We start from the raw sequence: 19,763 nt of genomic DNA, 5'->3' as shown, positions 1-19,763 counted from the left end.
TGTCTTTGACAGTAAATAAATAATTGAGTACGATAAAATTCCAATGAACAATAATTATTTCTGAAAATATTTCAATGACTGCGTAATGAATTGTTATAAGCCGTATAATTCTGACTAAACGTCACAACAATATAATGTTCCTTAAACCTGCATGAAAAGTTGCCGGGCGGGCGTAGAAAGGGGGATTTGTTTGAGTCTATGAGCCGTGAGCATGTATTGCCAACCGAAAGGGACGGAAAGCTAAAAAAAGGGGAACATGGCGGTCGCTACGAACTCTTTCGATAGTTGGCTCAGCAAGAAGTTACAGTCTTTAAATACAGACGAAGGTGTTTTCGGATCGTACATCAAAGGAATTTTAGAAGGTGACGAGACAGAGGATGAGAAGACCGAAGCCCTTGAAGGCATACTCGCGGGCATAACGGTGAGGAGCACACGGATTGTGAGGTTAGAATATGCTTGCTGTTCGTAGCCGGTCATAAATAACAACGGGATTATACTGCTCTTTTTGTCGTCGGCTCGTATGTCGTCTTCATGAATTCAACAGGTTTCGTTATTTCGTTTTTGTGCGTGCACACATAAATGTCGCTGATATTCATATCTATTTAATAATTCAGCAATGTTGTGCAATACACAATTGAATGACTTTAAAAGCGACTCTTCTATTTGACTAACTCTGTTACTAATATCATTTATTTTTTAGGATGAAAACATTAGTAAACATGTGACAGAAATTCTAAAGGCTTGGGCTGAGTGGCTGCCTATCAAAGAAGATACTACTCGAAAAGAGCCAGTGGAAGATGTAGATGTCAGATTGGCACGAATGCTGGAATCTCAGTCTCTTCCTACCACTGCGCAAAAGAGTTATACAGAGGAAGAAAGGAAAATAAGGGAAGCTATTCTGGCACAGTATAGTCAAATGTCAGAGGAAGAGAATAGCGAAGGAGATGGAGAAGAAGATGGTGTAAGTGCTAGTGACTGTGGAATTGAAAAGAATACAAATGTAACTAACATTATACAACAAGAGAAGGAAAAGAGAGAAAAGGCTAAATTAGAAAGTCAGAAAAAGAAAGAGAAAGACAAAGAAGATAGGTATGTTTCCAAAAATGAATATATATCAGAAGAATGGTTATTTAAATACTTTAAGTCTATTGCTTTAATATTTAGAGAGAAACAGAAACAGTTGAGAGAAGAGAAGAAGGAAAAGAGAAAGACTCAGAAAGGAGAACGAAGAAGGTAGCATTGGGACAACAGGATTTTATGTCTTAAGTCGAGTTTTCAAATAATCATATACATCTGCGTTTATTCTTGTGTATGCAATGTTCTCCAACGGCTATGTCAATCGTGTACTAATCCTTTATTAGAGATCGATGTTTGTAGAATGCATATCCCGAAAGAACATAACTTAAAACAATATCTGGAATAGCAAAATGTACATGACTTACTGATTGTAAGTAATACCGATTATATCGTAGATGAAAAGTATTAATTATACCATGTATGTATGTACGTAACATTGCATCCTGTGCCTTCTGCCTGTTAAAAATTTCTGTCGAACGACTTGATCTTTTCTAAAAAATTATTTTTCTACTTATTCTTTTTGTGTATATATATATGTATATATATACACATTCAACTTTTTTATCATCTGTACTCCGGATGTATTCAGTTCATGTCTCCAATTTTTGTTTGGAATAACAGTAATCTGTCTGAAGCAATAGAAATAATATACTTCGAATACAGATACATGATTTATATTTATCGTTACGCTTGGCGTACTACATCTCTTTCATTCTGTGGATCACGTGTATTTAAAACGATTACATTTAAATAAATCACTTAAACATTCATTACGCTCTTGTTTCATTCTATTAGGTAACATGCATTACTCTTATTTTATCATTCATAATAGTAGGATAATAATGGAAACGATAGTTTTATGTTTGTATTTTTTATTATTATATATTTACACACAAGATACCGTGTTGAAACCGAGTCATCTTGGTATTGCATTAATGATGAAAGACAAACGCAGTAAGATAAAAACAAACGAACAAATGATACAAAAGATGATGATGCTTTCAGTATTGTATCGTTACATGTACTAACGTCATTATCATAATCGTTTTATTATTAGCAATTCTTCATTTTCGTTCACTATAATTAAGTTGGGCAGAAATTGACGAACTCGCATTTACACGATCATAACAAGTTCTCTCCTTTTCGCTGTTCAGACGCTGAGTTACAAATCAATCGGTATCAATTCCTGCTCTCTCACTCTCATTTTTTTCCCCTTCCTCTCATTTCGATCTACACTTTCTCTAATTCCTGTTAATATGTCCTTTCCCCCTCCCGATTTTAAAACGTTTCCTCTTTAATCCTCATTTTTTGCGAAGCTCGCAATTTACACGTCGAATAAAATATTCTTCGTGCAACGTCTCAAAGTAATATTATATAATGTAACACACGCTATCACATTCCTAAAGAAGAGAAAATCACAATTAAAATTTACGCTATCGATCCTTTATATCTCAAACATGCGAAAATTTGTGTGTCGTTACCAAAGATATATTTATTATTACATTTGTACATGCGTTTTTTTTTTTACCTCAAGGGATACGTTTTTCTATGTTAACCACATAAAGTCTATTAATCGTTTATAAAGACAATGACGAAAAAACTTACACAATATACGGAGAAAGTTTACAAATTCCGTTGCAGTCTCTCTCAATCGGCAACAGCGCAAAAAATCTCGATGAACAATCGAACATGGCTCACGACGAAGGAGGAATAATATTTTGCTACCTTGAAATTCTATGTAAACGCACAGCTATTAAAATTTTTAGCTAACACAAAACTGTTGTTCGTGATTGTCCTATCGGGATACGTTAATTGTATCTAAGAACGATTAACGCATTGTAAAATTCTGTAAAACTTTATTATAAAATAAAACTGACCGAATAAGTGTTGACAAAAATACTCTCTCGTATATTAAATAGGATGTAATTTATGCATTATCAAGTGAACTTATTTTATGCAAATACAATTTGATCACCTAAAGATTAAATTGCTCAAGCAGTGTGACTTGGTAAGAACTTATAATGGTTTGACTTTTCAATGAGTGAACGAACAATGCGTTAATTGGTCGAGACAATTATTTCGTGGTAGATAATCGTACGCTAAGGGTGTAAAATTGCGTCGACGGAGGAGGGGGAAAAGGGACGGTCGTGGCGAAGGCAATGATCTTGCCGTGTACGTACAGTTACTACCTAATTGAATTCGTTAGATCTAATCACGTCGTTAACTCGATAATTAGTTACACGTTGTTCTAACAGATATGCGCTAAGAGCATTCCACGCTGAAGCCCGAAAGAGAGTTCCTCCTTCCCTTCTTCCTTTTGTTCTACGCGGTACGAGTTTAGACTATCTTGTTAGACCATCCCCTTTTCTTTTTGTCGTAGCCGTGCCACGTTTTCGGACTAGAAAGCGACTGCCGCGTGTTCTAGAGCTTTTGATTCATCAAATATCTGGTTACCGATAAAGATACTCAGATAAATTTTTGTCTATCCAAACATTTCGGATACCTTAGTTCACTAATCCTATCGTGTCCCTACAAGTTTCCGATTTCGATTATTAAACCGACAAATCTGGATCGCGAGGTGATGATTTTTCGCGGCATGATTTTTTATCAATTCAATCTCATCAGATACAAGAAATTCTGTTCTCATAGAGGATACGTCAACCGATTATTCAAGCTCAAATACCTCTTCGTTCTATACATTACTATTCTTCTTTTTACGTATTTCTAAAGAAAGTATACGTCAATTTTTTGTTGTTTTCGTTTATTTAGGCATACGCTGTCTCATGCGATACGCGTATGCATGCTTCGGTACATGTTTTACGTACGTACGTATTTTAACCGTGAGACAGTCGGTTTACGTAATTAGTCGATCCTAACGCATGTAATTTGATCCCACTGTATACAATATAGTGAACACAACTAAAAACTCAAGGACTGTACGATCGACACGGACGATCCTCAACAATGGAAAACTACGTACGAACTTGCCGTGTTTTTGAATCTTTCGTGTTAAATGCGTTCAATCGGCCTGATTAAACTGTTCTCACAAAAACCAACGCAATTAGGGATAATAACTCCTTTTGGCACGCTCTTTAATTAAATGCTTGATTAACATGTTCGCTGCCAGTATCGAGATATTCTCGTCAGTATATAATTTTTTAGCTTACTTCAAAGTATTTGTTTTGCTTTGACTTGTATGAATACACTACGGATATAGAAAAGTGATGAGTTCAGCAAAGTTTATTTGAATAATAATAATAAGAAGAAAAATTCGAAACAATTGTTTATTATTCGCAAATAAATTTGCTGCCCAAACCAGATTTATTGGAAGCATTTACTCAATATCTAACTAGAGTGAACATGTTAAGCACGCGAAATAGCGGCAGTCGTAGCGCGATGATTATTGTATTCATCAAACGTCGATCTGTGTTCATTACAACTTGATGAACAGTTACTTCATCGAACACATTAGTGTACGTAATATACATATATAACACATATATGTATATACAGTGGCTAGAAAATGTACTGACACAATTACTGTATTTATTTTAGCGATTAAGCATTTATTAATCAAATTCTATTATTCCATGGTACTTTCATGAAATTATTAGAGCTAATATTTTGGTAATCAAAGATAGATGTCGATTAAAAAATACGAGTGTGTGTGCCAATACTTTCTATGGACACTGTATGAGCGGAGAACGTTCATTAAAAAAGTGATGCTGCGCTTTGAAAATTTGGCGAACAATTTAAATACTAGGATTGAACGCGCGATCGAACAGTGCCGTCGGGAAGGGGGTGTAATAGTAAAAGAGATTAGAGGATTCCACTTACTGGAGCTACGTTGTTCAAATGGTCTCCTCTATTTTCTAAATGAATACCCTATATTTAACTCGCTTTTTTCGCTTTTGCGTGATTTTTACTTAATACGTAAGAGTCGTATATGTATAATATGTATATGCGATAATGTTTAACGCATTCTCGCCGGACACATTCTCTCCTTTAACGCGTTATATCTTCTTTCTGTGTCTTCCTTTCTCGTTTCTCCGTTCTCTTCATTTATCTTCTCACACATGCATACCGACGCGTACGCGTTTTATCTCTATTAATGTTAGTTTTTATTATACACAATTTGATATTTCGTGTTTCGCTATAAATCTATCTGAGTGTATGTCTGTTGTTCTTTTTAATTTTTTACGTGTGTGTGTGTGTGTGTGTATGTGTTAACGAGTCTATTACGTGACTTAAGATGCTACGCTCGTTAAACGGTTGGACTCTTGCCGCTCTGACTAATTAGTTGAATAAAGTGCTTCTGCGGGCAGCTCTCTCTCTTTCTCTCGTGCTGGTGACGCCTGTGAATTTAGAACCGTTCGTTACGTGCCTCTGATCAATCAATCTGCGTATGCAAACCGGCGAAATATTTAACATAATTCAATTATAATAAATATTAGCGACATCTCACGTATCAATTGTCCTACAACGCGGGTTCATCTTTACATGTTACAGGATAAGGTATCTTAAAAGCATCTGCATATTCTTCTACGTTTCTGATTTCATTTCCCCATGAAATTTTGCCATTCCAATTTAGATATTTATTTGTAACAAATTATTCAAACTTCTATCACCTTCAACATCAGAAACAAAGATATTCACATCTTTTTTGTATATCTTATCCTTATACAATCAATTTAAAACCTTTCATAAAACATGCCCATGCTATGTAAATTGCATTTCGTTCTGTGAGGTTCGAGATTTTAAACAGACCACTAAAAGACATCGATTAAGAGGTGTCCGAGTGCATCCAAACCATTTACAAAGGATCAGATGTAAGTATACAAAACTATGAGACTGCAAGCCCAATGCAGAGATCCTTAGGAAACAAAAACCAACAAATGCTTTTCAGGCTGTGATCGTTTAATCAATGAAACGTAACGAAATCACCGAATGAAGTAAGAAGATCTAGCTACAATTATGTGAGTGAAAATTGTTTTTAAATAAAATGCTAAAGAATACGACGCGACACTTTTTATTCGTCAGTCTTTATTATACGAATATAACATAATTTTTTTCCCTATTCTCACAGAGGATACTGCAAGTGAACCATCTTGGTCGGTTCTTAAAGTTTAAACACGACACTTTATTCTTTTCATATTCGCACGAACAGCGATTTCTTCTATGTTTTTTACTTTGCGCCAGTCGAAAAAAGGCGCGGAAACACGCAATTTAATGTTGCTAATAACGAGCAATTAGTAGTGTACGCGTTAACTGTAATGATATTTACCTACGAGTATATCTCTCTTTCTTGTTTAGTTGAACTTTCATTGTGATTTTTTCTTTGAACACCGTGCGGGAAATCTCTTTTTATGATTTATGTGTGAGTGTTTTGTATTACGTGTATTTTCAGGCAACGATACAGGAGCGTTCCCTTCAGATCCTTCAGACTTATGCTAGAGTGATACCTTTTTCCTAATTCGTGTAAATCGTGCCGAATCGACGCGAGAAGGGATGTATGATTTTCAATGGATTTAACAGTAAATTTATAGCGATAAATGAAGGGAAATTAAAACTATTAAATTACCATGATTAATGAGATTCAACTAGTGAATTTCTTTAAGACACAAAGAAAAGAAAAGAAGCGAATACGTGCTGTGAATTCTTGGATATCGAGGGCTTACTTAAGATCTGTACAATTCTTAGGNACCTGTGTGCTCTATTACTCGGATAACTTCGTTAATATCGTAGTTATGTAATCTTGCGATAATAGCGGGGACGATAATTAATATTAAAGAAAATAATGATTAATAGTAAAGAATGAAAAACAAAAAAATGAAATCATTAATTATAGCGATTGTTTACTTCTTAATATCAGAGATCTACGTAAAAGACAGTGGTAGATTAATATCACAATAGGACTACTCAGGCCTCGTGAAACTGGGGCAAACACTTCGTTTCCAGGAGTTTGCGCCATTTTTCTTCCTCTCTTCCCTTCTTTCTTTCATTCATGCACACCAATGTTTACGTTGACGTTTCATTATCGTTACTAATCGGTACGACCCTGTTGCCACGGGATTTCAGCCGAGTTCTTTACCCCTACCTCTTTTCGTTTTCCCTTAAATTCCTTCTTCCAACAACTCTAACCGCGATTCGATGATAATGCTCGATGAAAAATTTTCCTATCCAATTTTTCGTGCCGCGCGGGGTATCTCGTTATTAAAAACGCATTCACCCTCTTTCGCTGCTCACCTCTCGTACACATATCTTATCTATTAGTTAACCATAACATTAATTTGCGCTTGTCGATTGCGAACTGGATCCTTACAACATTCCTTCTGAACGATTATCCTACACAATTCATACATTCACCATGGAACACATTTTTACACATGGAAACTGTGCGAATGAGAAACACGTCGTTCGCGTCATTGATCTCTTCGGATCAGTGAACGAGATTGTTTCGCGCTCGAAGTGGATGCGACAGAATCGCAGTCTCGAACGACGTGAAACGCTTATCGACGAAAGAAGTATGCAAAACGACCCTTTCTTCCTCGACGTGATTTCGTAACGCGTATCATCGGTTAGAGTAATAAAATTCTCGCTACACATGGAGGACAAACGAATGAATGACAAACTTGCGCGGAGGGGAACGAAACTCTACTTCCAATCGACTTCTACGATATCAATGCGCGCGTCGTTTACGATATTTTACCTGAGTCGGGCCGCTGGGATCAGGCATTTCTTTCTCGTCATCAGTTGCGACATAGTAAAAACGAAACGGCCGCGTTCTTTGCTTCTACTGTACTAAAATCGTGCTGTTTTTTCGCGGCACGTCGTTAGAATATCTTGACCTTCGATGTATGTCGAGAGATTAACAAGAAAACCTAGACTAGTTTTCTGACACCGATCGGACCAATCCTCAGCTAGCCAACTTTACATGCCTCGATGTCATGTATTTCTAAAGGTACTCCTCACTCTTCGAGCACACCAGACATGTCGAACTTCACTATACTGCATTATAACGAGTAAGATAAATGCGTACTCTTGCGAGAAATGCATAATGTGAGCAATTTTGGTCTTAAACCTTGTACGTTTTATGTATATGGTTTTCTCTTATTGTCGTGATCAAATCATTCTAATGTTGCTTATTTCCAACACAAAAATCCATGAACAATTAATAGTTCTCTTGTTTGTATGAAAATCGTTCGGTATTGCCCCGGTGTGTATCTCGTAGAGCGAGCGCGTCGTTCAATCGCGACGCGGTACGCGCGAAAAGTATATCTAGAAGTGAGTGGCGCGAAACCGATTTCATAATATTGGCGGTAAAAACGTACCGGAATCGTCGAGATTCGGATCCAGACTCGCGACGATATCGCCGGTCGAGGCGTGCCTCGAGGTAGTGGTCTGCGTGCTACTCGCGAGCGCGTGGCTACTTGCGCTCCCGTTCAACTTGCTCTTCACCACGAGGCCGGTGCTGTTGTCGGTGTTCTTGGTCGTGCTGATACTCTGTATATACTTCCAACTTTTGTACAACGGGTACTTCGTGTACAGTGGTTCCTCAACGGTAGTCGCGCGTTGCCTTGGCGCGCTCACTGTCACGCTGACCGTTTGCGCGTGGGCCGATTGCGAAGAGGTCTCCATACTCGTATTGTTGGCGTTCACGTTCACGTTCGCGTTCGCATTCGAGTTTACCGTCGACGCAGCTATCGTCGACGTCGACAAGCTGACATGAGAAGTAGATGAGTTTAACCATTCGTGGCGCATCGCCTCGTCGGGGGTCATGCGCTTTTTTGGATCCCACCTGACAAAAAAGAAGTAAGCTGTCATTAAGGATATATTCTAGCTTAGAACAATATTTTCGAATTGAGATTGAATAAAAGAGCAAGAGACCACTTACTCGAGACATCTGCTAACGAAGTCTACGAAAAGCGTGTCGTTGCAACGAAGGGCCATCGCAAGATTCTTGCTACCAGCCCACCTCTTTTTCCCCTTGCTGTTTGTTACGCATCGCGGAATGCCCTTCGGGTCTGAAAACGATCATTACGATTTCACCTAACAAAATTACACACCATCCTACCAAACATTCTTAACGTCCATAACAAAGGATTCTCTCCATCTTTCTTATTCCCGATACCTCTATGTAATTTGTCAGCTTTCCAATAATACATTGGCACGGATAAGGATACAGCAATTTCACGGTCGTACTCACCGAAGAAAAGCCTGCGACGGGACGCGTGATTAATAATGTGTTCCGGCGGCAGGCCAAGAACTTCCATGATGCATGCGAGCTGTTCGATCTCGTCCTCGCCAGGAAACAATGGGCAGCCGGTGTAAAGTTCGGCGAGAATGCAGCCCAAACTCCACATATCGATCGGCGTACCATAAGGAAGACCCAGAATCACTTCCGGACTTCTGTAAAACCTCGACTGGAGGTACGTGTACACACGCTGGTGACTGTAACACGAGGATCCGAAATCTATCACCTTAATCGAGCTGCTTCCCCGCTGTTTAAGAAGCACGTTCTCCTGCAACGAACACGAGATACGTACGGAGATTAGAAAATGGTATTAAGCGAAGAGACCTCACGCCTATTAACCCCCCACTGCATTCTTCCTGCTTTACATCACTGTTTACTTTGCTCACAGCTAGCCAGTTCATTAACGCGTGGGCCACGACTTTTATCAAGCAAACAGAGATGCCTTTTAGGTCAGAATAAAATGGGAAATAAAGGAAACGAAGTAGACAGAAGTAGATAAAAACTTTGTCGACGATACTCACGGGTTTCAAATCGCAGTGAATGATCTTTTCTCGATACAAAAGTCTGAGGCAGCTAATTAACGAGTTAGCGAATCGTCGTATTAAGCTCAGACTAAATCCCTTATAGTTACTCTTTTTGATTAGCTCGTACAGATTCAAACTGAAATACAAAACAAACTTTTGTTAAGAAACACGTTCCTACTTCGGCGATAAGAGTATAAATACACCTTTTTAATACTTGAAAAATAATAATGAAGTAATGTAGTCTAGTTAATTAATTTTCACCAACTGAAAGTAGGCTTCGCGGAAAGGGACGAACCCTCTTCACGAAGATTAAAGAAAAAGAAAAGGAAAGGGGCGAAGGACAACGTTTCGTACCTCATTAACTCGAAAGTGATACACAAGTGGTTCCTGAAGTAGAAGTATTCTAACATGTGTATCACATTGTGCGACGCGTTCGCGTCCAAGTCTTTCTTCCTGAGGTGTTCCAAGATTTCAACCTCGACCAGCGCCTGGTGATGGAATCTCTTTTTGTTCCTGGAAAGAGAAAGAGAGAACGTCCGGATAACGCGTCGACCGTCACTTTAAAGCCGAACGAACAAAGCGGATAAAACGCGGCGCGACGTGCGCCTGTGAAAGGAAGCGAAGGATTCTCGACGATAAAAGAGACGACCGTGATCGCCTCTATGCTAATTTCAAAACTGATTCACCCCGTTCGATGATCGCTTTGGACATATTCGCTCACCTGATGATCTTGATCGCGATGTACTGTCCTGTCTTGTGATCCAACGCTCTGATCACTTGCCCGAAGCTTCCTTTCCCAATCACTTCCAGTATCTCGTATCTGTACATAAGATCATCAAGTTTTCTGTTTGGTATTTACTATAAATTTAAAATGATCGATGTCTTTTTTAATTTGACTGCCTTAACAAATCTTTATAAGATATTTTTATGATTTAAGATTTTGTTGCTCTAGCTTCATTGTAATTTAATTGGTAGACAATATTTTTTCTTTCAACGAAGATATCATAGTCAGATACAGTTTTCCGGCGATGTTTGAACGTCTGTAGACTTGTTTCTTCAACAACCGTATCTCGCTTCGCGCAGTATAGTAATTGTTCCCCCATAATTTGACTTGCGATAAACGAGCGAAAAGCAGCAGAAATGCGATTGCGGGCTACATTGCATGTACATGACTGAAAGGCGATATTTACCCCGTTTCGGTTGCATCGTCTTATGCGTTTCTCTTCGCTTTGAAGTATTGTCTTGCAATTTATAAGATAAAGTTGCAACCTTGAACGTACACAAAGATTAACCAGATAGTTTATTCAAAACAACGACTGATTTCGTTCACCTTTATGCATGTGCATTAACATTTGATCCAATTGTACTAAAAACTAAGAAAACTCGAGTTTTCGCATGGAAGAGAACACAGGCGAAAAAGATAAAAGTCTTGTTTCATTTCTCGGTTTAACTAACGAATAGAAGACAATTAATTATTTACTGCTTCCGACCGCCTATGAAATCGCGACGGCAAGCAGAGACCGTGAAATCGACATCAGCGTAAAACATTCGTTATTAGGTGTCGCGCTATTGAATGGAAAGTTCTCAAGGAGAAAGAGCCAAGACCGATGAAAAAGGTAGAAGATAGGAGGAAAAACTCACCTGTAGGAGATATGATCGTGGAAGACCTTGTTGTAACTACCATTCTCGTCATCGTATCCACCGTTCTGCGATGCACCCTCCTCCCCATGAATTTTCGTCGCAGACAAGCCAAGATACCAAATCTCCGAGTACTTCTCGACTTCAGCTCGCTCAAACTCTGTCAGTCTCGAACCATAATACTTGAGAGCCTCTGAGGCTGTCATTGGCAAGCTCGTCGCTAAATAGGAAGAATTCGGATATTATAATAGCATAAAAGTTTATATTTAAAGAAAAATAAATTCATTGAGGACAAATATCAATTTCTATTTTTAGACGAAGTAGAGTTATCGAGTTTGTACGAATACAAGTTTAATCAAGAAATGTGATTATGCAATTTCAGACGTATTTAGATAGAATTTATAAATCTTTTTAACATAAAATTAAAAATACATTCATTAACATTGACGGTAATGAAATTGTTAAGTATTGAAACCTGTTATGAATGGAAATCTTTTAAATTGTTGTATAATGCTTATGAAACCTGTATTTTGCTATCTGATCAAATAATTATTTTGATAAAATTTTACATAAAACATATTTGAGAGATGTAGGTCCAGGATCATTTATTATTCGGTCTCAGGAAACCCGTCGTTAAGTGAAATAGCAGCAGCAACCGCACCGGTTCAATTTTATGCTAATGCAAAACTGTACGTACGATATACATTGCGAGATGTGGCGTTGATAGGGTCGTGTATCGGCATGTTGTTATGGATGTTGTTGGTGGTTGTGGTGGAGTTGTTGGTCGTGTTGTTGTTGTCCGATTTATCGGCCCGCGTCGGCCTGGGATGAAAGAATGCCAATACTTTCTGAAACAAAGGATCATAAAGCTCGTATATAAATATCAGTATTATCAAAGAGAGATCACATCTTATGCTAACAGTAAATATTGAACAAATTTCTCATAATTAGAAGTTTCTTCATTAAAGCATTTATTATTCGTATTATATTAAAAAGATTTTATCAGCATTTTCTGAAATTAAATATTATTCAGAATAAAAGAGAATTCGTGTTAAAATCTAGTCGGATCTGTGAAACGGCAACTATAATTCATTTCCTGAACCTGAGAGCGAACGGAACTTTTCCATCAAAACGACCGAGACCAAAAACACGTTTTTCCAGCACAGCGTCGGCGCCGACGTGTTCTCAACTTTCAAATTTATTTAACCAGGCTGGACAAAGAAGGTCGCGTTTTCGTCGCAGTATTTTACAATCACCGAGTTTCTCGAGGGGAAAGTGGGATAACGGGGTGGCTGCAATAAATTCCGCCGGTGGACGTCGATGGCAACGAGAATCACATTGCATCGGTGATTACGTTCCGTTGCTCCGTTCTCGTGATCGTAATACAAGATCCGAAGCATATTTGAAGTCCAGAACACGTTGCACCAACACCGTAAAATCGTTTAAAAAGCCTCCCTTTTTAACGAAATCTGGGTCATCCATCATCGTCGATAAGCGACGACTACCCTACCGTAAATTATTTCACGTTCGTGGAAACAAAGCATTCGAAATGGCTTGCTGTATTTCAAGTAAAAAGCGTGAATAGGGAGATTGTGCAGAAATAAAGTATACCTTTTTCTACATTTAATGGATATTTAAAATTAACTCTGTTCGTTTACATTTACTTATTAAGCGCCTTTTATGTAATTAGTGAAATAATTTAAAATCATGTTTTATTGTTCTACGATCTCGGGCACCATTTAGAAAATTCTGTGCCAGTTTATTTTATTCGGGACATGACCGGCAGATGTGCATTTACATTATTCACCATCTCGTAAAGTGAAATTATTTTCAAACTTTCCATAAAGCACATACTGAACACTTAACGATCATTAAATCTCACACGTCACAAATAAAGAGGAAAGAAAGGAGAGAAGACTAATTATCTGTTGCCCCGTTTTCGAATTCTACTCAACGCATAAACAAACTTAAATTTATTTATACTTAAAAGAAGACAAACAAGCATGGTTCATAAATCATATTCCAAATTACACATCAAGAAGTACAATTCAAACCATGAAGTGAAATCAAAATGATAGAAGAATGCATTGTTGAAGCAGTGGGATATTTAGATCCGGAAAAAATAGACAAATACAAACAACTACCTCTTTCAGAGAGAACTACTGATAGACAATATTAATTAACTTAAAATGTAGGAGAATAACTTCAGGCAATAATTCAAAATAAAGATGTATATTTTTGAACAATTTTAGATGAAATCATTGATAAAACTGAATTTGCTCAAATATTATATTTTAATTTTAATCGTGCTATAACTGTAGATTTTCATCATTACGAGGAACTACTGGCTTTGAGCATGCTCACTGGAAGGACTCGTACAATTGATATTTTTAACCAATTTAGAGAAATGCGTCGTGAAAGAGAACTAAACCTTCACATGAGACAGGTTACCCATCCCTGAAAAAGAATATTATAAAACAACTAGATCTGTCGAATGATCTCTTGTGGAACGAAGGAGCAAGAGATGGAAGGAAGGATGGGACACAATAAGCGGTGAACGTCGGATTATTGACCCTCGGCAGTGGCTCAACGAGTTTAACGACACCGGGAGAAACGAGCCGACAATTATGTCTCCTCTTTCAGGCATTAAAGCGTTTCGTTTGCGAAGCATCGCCTTTCCGTATGGCCAAGGGCAGTCGCTGGTCGCCTGCGCCGTTTGAATGATAATCAGTCGTTTCCCTCCGTTCGCGCTCGTTCGTTTCTCTCCGCTATCCTGATAACGACCGATGCTGTTTTACACGACCCACCTTGTCCATTAATTCTCTCGACGCATTATTTTCTATCCGGATTTCACGATTTGCGTTTGCTTCTCGGGTGTACACTACTCGTACAGAGAGAGACCTCTCGTCCCTCGCGAGTTACGAGCTCGTGAAACGCGATCGATCGAGACACGCCTGGGAAACCGAGCGAATTCGCTCCTTTGCACGATCCCTGCTAGCGAAGAATAGTTGCCGTATAGATGCGAAGAGATGTTGCTTCACGCGTGGAAACGTGGGTTGTGGAAAGATTTTATAATTTTGATGCCGAGGTTGATTTATGAGCTTTACCAGCTGTGATGGATGTTGAATCACGTCGCCGAGCTGTTACCGAGGAATGGAGTTTCGTGCAAGGAAATTCACCAAAGTTACATTTCAAGTGATTTAATTGTACGATAAGTGCGACACGATTTTGATACTACGAATCTGAGTAACGTTCAAGATTAATTTATATCTGTCGAAGACTAATAAACGCACTTCACACGTTATTTCTGTGTCTTGTTTTTTATTTCTACTTCTCCCCATCGTCCGTGGAATTCGTCTTTCGTCTAAAAACATTAATTGCCAAGGTTCTTCCGGAGATTTTATAATGCAATCTTACGCAAGGTTATCCACACGTATCGACAATAAAATTAATTTGTTATTATTTGAAAGTTCACGTACATAAGTATGTATTATACATATACATGTTTTCGATTGTGCTGAAGAATACATCCCGTTGTATAAAAATAATGGATCATTAACTGTACATGCACCTAATTACTCTGTTCTGATTTTTAGATAAACTTCAGAAAACTTTACAGAAGCCTGAGCATATTAGCCATTAATTAAAACAACAGTTATTAGCGAGACGGAAATAAACGTGTTTTCCGTTGGCTAGGCGAACTGAAAAGAAGGGGAAACGAGATACAAAAGTCCAGGAGTTTTACACAGATCATAACGCTGACTTATAAAAGAACGAGAAAGTTTCTGGCTCATTTGCAGCGTAGCTCGCATCTTATAAACTTCGTTAATCGCAAACTAGTTCATTGGAGTAATTCACGTAATCGTGGGATCGCGTGTTCATTTGCGTTGAAAACGATACTACCAATTAACCCGAAGTAAACTCAAACTCGGTTCACGAGATAATATCAAAAATGTCTTCCTTATACGTACACATAGTATATTAACTGGCTCGACAAGAGCTATGAATGTAACATAAATCAAAGCGAAAAGAGATTTAGATTATTAGACGCATAGGTTGAAGAGTGAGAATTGCTTCTCGAAAAGGCATTCATAAAGGTACACACAGCTTTTTCATTAATCGATTCTATAGAACTTGTCACTCATAGAGAGAGGAAGAGTCAATTTTCGAGGGACACTTAATTGAGTGCGCGCCTAGCAAAACGATTCAAACAATTGATTAAGGTTAACGACGATCAAGAGCAGATAAATGCTGACATAAATTTCTATTAAAGAGTCATAAGACCGCATGTAAGTGTAGTATCCCTTGGTAGAGATTGTAATGAAAATTTAAACAACACATGTTGACCATGTTCACTACTTTCATAAGTAAGAGATTTCTTAATTGAAGGTAAAAGTAGGTTTTTATTTCTGATTTTGTAAAATTGATAGTTACGGGTAACGTTTTGCACTCGTTGCCTTTGATAATAATTTAAAATGATTATCACAATTAATATCCACACATATTTAATTTAATGTAAGTTAATGTCTACCGAAAAGATAGATTTTAATTTTTGGGATGTTTGAAGTAATTTAAGAGAATTCTGGCGGTTAGATTAGGCTTGTCTGCGTTTCCTCGTTCGCGTTAATAGGAAGCGACTACTAGTGGTCATTGGCCTAAGAGTTACATAGTGGTTTAGATAAGCATAACTGGCTGCGGTTACCAAGACTCAAGTTTAAAATGCTTGTCGCTTCTGCTAATACCGTTTATATGTAAATGTATTATCGAATTCGGTCAACCAATATATGTAATTTACTGTAACTGTATGACATTGGTAATGGATAAAAAAAATGCATTTATTCTCAATTTACAGATAAAAAGTAAGCCACTGGAATAACCGAATTTCTCTTTTGGTTGCACGCATAAATTTTAATTTTCCTAATTTTCTGCTTTTCATTCTTTCTCTTTCTTCACCGGTCTGAATTTCGATCAAGAGACATTAAATGGTTCAAAAACAGAAATAAAACGCGAGGATTCACGAGCAGCCAAGATTCACGCGACGATAGGTACCGCAAGCCAAATCTGCGTGACCCTCACGTTCGAAGTTCTTTTTGTATTATTTTAATACATGGCCACTGTTCACCTGTCTCTTCTTCACTTTAAATAGCAACCCATTCTCAAGCATGAAGTATACTTATAACATATTAAGACTTTCTCAACAGAAGAAAAGATTATTTCAGAATTGCAAGGAAAAAATGTGGACGAAGGAAAAAGTAGGATACGATGTTAACAGCGAATTTTAGTCAAGGGCGGTTGAGCGTTCCAAGTCGAACGCGTGTTCGATCTTCGAGATAGGAGCACACGTACCTATCTACAGTATCCCAACATCCGAGTTATGCATGCGGTTTACCTTGTGACATCTCTCGGTTGCAGCCACGCGCCTTTCTAATGCGATACCTTCACATAATCGCCAAGACCTATTATCTACGGGGTGTACCAAAAGAAAACTCATCGCCAAGCTTAATATTACGTCATAAGTGCATTCATTATATTCTCTCATATAACAGCTAGTTATTGTTAATTGTCAAACATAGATTATTAATATAAATTAAATGTACACATTGCTTATGTGTGTCCATTAAAAGCTTTTTTTTCCCAACTGATTATTCAATTATCAATTTATTGATGAGATAAATTTTTAACTCAGAAATTCTTTTATTGATAGGACCTATGTATTTTCTAATTGAAATCATAAAAATTGCTATTACTCATATACATCAAAAAAATATGTTCTAGTTCCGGTTGAACGAACCTGGACAGGGATACGTGGCACGAGACTCGATATCAGACGTTTTTTGAAGTTCAAAAAATTTATTATCGTGAAAGTGAAAGTGAATGAGAGCAAATGAGAATTACTTGTCGAACACGGGATAGGTGTGCATGTAAATGGGCATATACCCACGTTGCTACGTGGGATTGGAGACACGTGGGCGGTGCAAGGTATCTTGGAAGCGTATTAGAAACGTCACCGGGCTGGGAACACGGGCTCGTTAACCTGCGTGTGCCGCACACTTGGCCAGGTGGGACAGTCGCGCGCGGTTGTAATTATAAAAGTAACACCGTTACACGCACCCCGCATGTATGTACATAACCGCGAACGTAACTGCGTGGTACAAACACGGTTATAATACGTTATTGGATACCAACCGCGTCGCGTTTTCATCTTATGAATTTTCATAAGCCATTCGTCTCTTGTGCAACGTTGTGTAGTTTTCCTCAGAGGGAGCACGACATCCAGGGTGTCTAGATACTCCTTTATTTCCTAAGTTATGGGAGATAGACAATAGTTTTTATATGAAACTTCCACAGTACAAGGCGACACATCCTTTGATGAAAATGAATTTTTTTTATTTAATGAAATACGATGGTCAAGCTCGTTTTTTCAAAGGGACTATATATCTTTTGTATCATTGGATAAACTTGTTCAAGATGATTTCATTTACCCTTCATCTATGAGATCGATTTTAATTAACTTTTCAGATATTTATCTAAAGAATTGACTAATTTTCGCAGAGTGGGGATGGGACGCACATCAGGAACGTTACAGAGCCCGGATCATCCTTTGCAACATATATACTTTTTGATTCATAATGGAAAATACTTCCGTAAATGGTTAATTCGTGTTTAGTTTTATCAAAAACGCAGGACTTTTGGAAATACGTTCATAAATAGAAAAAATGAATCTCGTTAAAACTTAATCCACGTTCAGTTTGTTTAAACGGTTCACGTTTACAAATTTATAATTCGTAACAACAAAATAAATTCGCTCATGCAAACGCAATTTCATACGCAACGGTAGGTACAATTGTTCCCCAAATCTGAATTAAAAGCTAATAAATTTCCAGAAAAAAGAGCCACTAAAAGTTGACTCACGTACAGATTAAAACATGCGCGATATGAATTTATCATTTGCGGAAGCAAAAGTATTCCATCCATCATTTCGTTTAGTCTACCTTATATACATTTCCGTACGTATTTTAACTCCAAGGCAATCTAGTTAATTGAACCGTCAAATTACGTACACGAATAACTAGATAGAGGCGCGTTCGGCCAGGGAATTTAAAAAACCAGATGAATGAAAACGAGCTGGATTTTTTAATTAACGCCAAGTGAACAGACGTCGCGCGTCGCAGCGACGAGCAAGCTTAAAATTTGTATTAGTTCTGCTTTGTTATTCACTCCTTTCGTCTCCCTCGGGTCCATTACCTTTTTCGTTTCCCGGGCAATCTACGTCCCTTCAATTTTAAAATGCTTTCAGAATTTCTCACGAGGATGGACAGCATTTTTAGTAACTACATTCAGCACCGCGGATAATATATATGTACATATTAATTTCACATTCTTGCTTTATAAAAAAAAGATTCACCTGATCAGATCAATTTTTTAACAACTATCTAATCAAAGCGAAATTAATCGTATAAGAGTTGTACAAAACAAAAAATTAACAAAGCTCATCAGAAGAGAATTTGGCATTGTCGAAATGGAGCGCGGCGAAAATACGGATTCTGGGACGAAGTGCGTTGCTATAGCAATTTTCGTTAGGTAAAATTAAGTCAGAGCAAATTGGGCTGGGCGAACCTGAGATAACTTCGGGTTAACTTGAAAATAAAGCTACAAATGGGCCACAAAAGGGTCGTCAGCCAGCTCGGCTGCAGCCAAGTAGGAATTATTTAAACGGGAACGCGTACGGCACGTTCCAAACGTCGTCGCGTCTGCTCTAGCATTGGCCGCGTATCAATTTAACGCCAGCTTGATTAATGGACCAGAAGTGTTAAGTCACGGCGCGACCACGTCCCATCGAGGACGATCGTAAATTAGAAACAGCTTAAAATCTCTTCTTTCAGCTTTGGTCAAACAATTTTCGATAGTTTCATTTTTCTGTATATTGATTCTAACTTTAATCCGCAATTTTCAAAAACTAACTGCACATAACAGCAATCTTATTCATTATCAATAGTCTCAGGTATTAATTTTTATGATAATATAATTCACAAACATTTTAACTTAGGAATTAAACTACGTGCTATCTGAGAAAAGAATTTATATTCGAAATGGACGAAACTTGAAGAGCTCTAATTAATATTAGGACACGCTCCGGAACCGAATAACTTTTCTAATATTGGACTAATGAACTTGATTCTTTTTTAATATTAGAAGACGTAGTTTCCTAGATAATTTCTAAAAAAAAGCATTAACAAAAATGACTATTAAGGATGTATTGGCTATACAGT

At 37.7% G+C, this 19,763-nt stretch overlaps 2 protein-coding genes across 4 annotated transcripts in view; one reads left to right on the top strand and one right to left on the bottom strand.

Annotated features, from left to right (window-relative positions):
• The first annotated feature begins 64 nt into the window (after positions 1-64).
• On the top strand, positions 65-1,847 carry LOC108625040 (coiled-coil domain-containing protein 43). The gene is made up of 3 exons (XM_018024744.2): positions 65-421; positions 701-1,089; positions 1,165-1,847. The coding sequence occupies exons 1-3, from the start codon at positions 257-259 to the stop codon at positions 1,235-1,237; spliced, it is 627 nt and encodes a 208-aa protein (XP_017880233.1). The 5' UTR covers positions 65-256; the 3' UTR covers positions 1,238-1,847.
• A 260-nt stretch (positions 1,848-2,107) lies between these two features.
• Positions 2,108-19,763, bottom strand: part of LOC108625007 (putative serine/threonine-protein kinase dyrk2) — a 178,860-nt gene continuing 161,204 nt past the window's right edge. For 2 of the 3 annotated variants that reach the window (XM_018024684.2, XM_018024713.2), the window contains 9 exons: positions 12,191-12,341; positions 11,497-11,713; positions 10,577-10,675; positions 10,210-10,368; positions 9,853-9,991; positions 9,284-9,599; positions 8,972-9,101; positions 8,409-8,875; positions 2,108-5,432 (listed from right to left, as the gene is read on the bottom strand). In XM_018024684.2, the coding sequence (XP_017880173.1) occupies positions 5,374-5,432; positions 8,409-8,875; positions 8,972-9,101; positions 9,284-9,599; positions 9,853-9,991; positions 10,210-10,368; positions 10,577-10,675; positions 11,497-11,713; positions 12,191-12,341 (1,737 nt within the window). In that variant the 3' untranslated portion in view covers positions 2,108-5,373. Of the gene's footprint in view, positions 5,433-6,781; positions 6,832-8,408; positions 8,876-8,971; positions 9,102-9,283; positions 9,600-9,852; positions 9,992-10,209; positions 10,369-10,576; positions 10,676-11,496; positions 11,714-12,190; positions 12,342-19,763 lie in introns of all 3 variants that reach the window. The other variant, XM_018024701.2, reaches the window with a different exon arrangement.

Source organism: Ceratina calcarata, unplaced genomic scaffold (genome assembly GCF_001652005.2).
Source record: "Ceratina calcarata isolate Rehan_Ccalc_2016 unplaced genomic scaffold, ASM165200v1 scaffold119, whole genome shotgun sequence".
Lineage (NCBI taxonomy): Eukaryota > Metazoa > Arthropoda > Insecta > Hymenoptera > Apidae > Ceratina > Ceratina calcarata.
Note: the sequence above shows the minus strand (reverse complement) of the source record. Positions and strands in the feature narration are given on the sequence as shown.

What these genes read in the sequence shown, in the direction of transcription:
- LOC108625040 (XM_018024744.2), top strand. Translation starts at nt 257, where the DNA reads ATGGCGGTCGCTACGAACTCTTTCGATAGTTGGCTCAGCAAGAAGTTA. An exon ending in GCATACTCGCGGGCATAACG is followed by an intron (nt 422 to 700) that starts GTGAGGAGCACA and finishes TTTATTTTTTAG; the next exon opens with GATGAAAACATTAGTAAACA. An exon ending in GAGAAAGACAAAGAAGATAG is followed by an intron (nt 1,090 to 1,164) that starts GTATGTTTCCAA and finishes TTTAATATTTAG; the next exon opens with AGAGAAACAGAAACAGTTGA.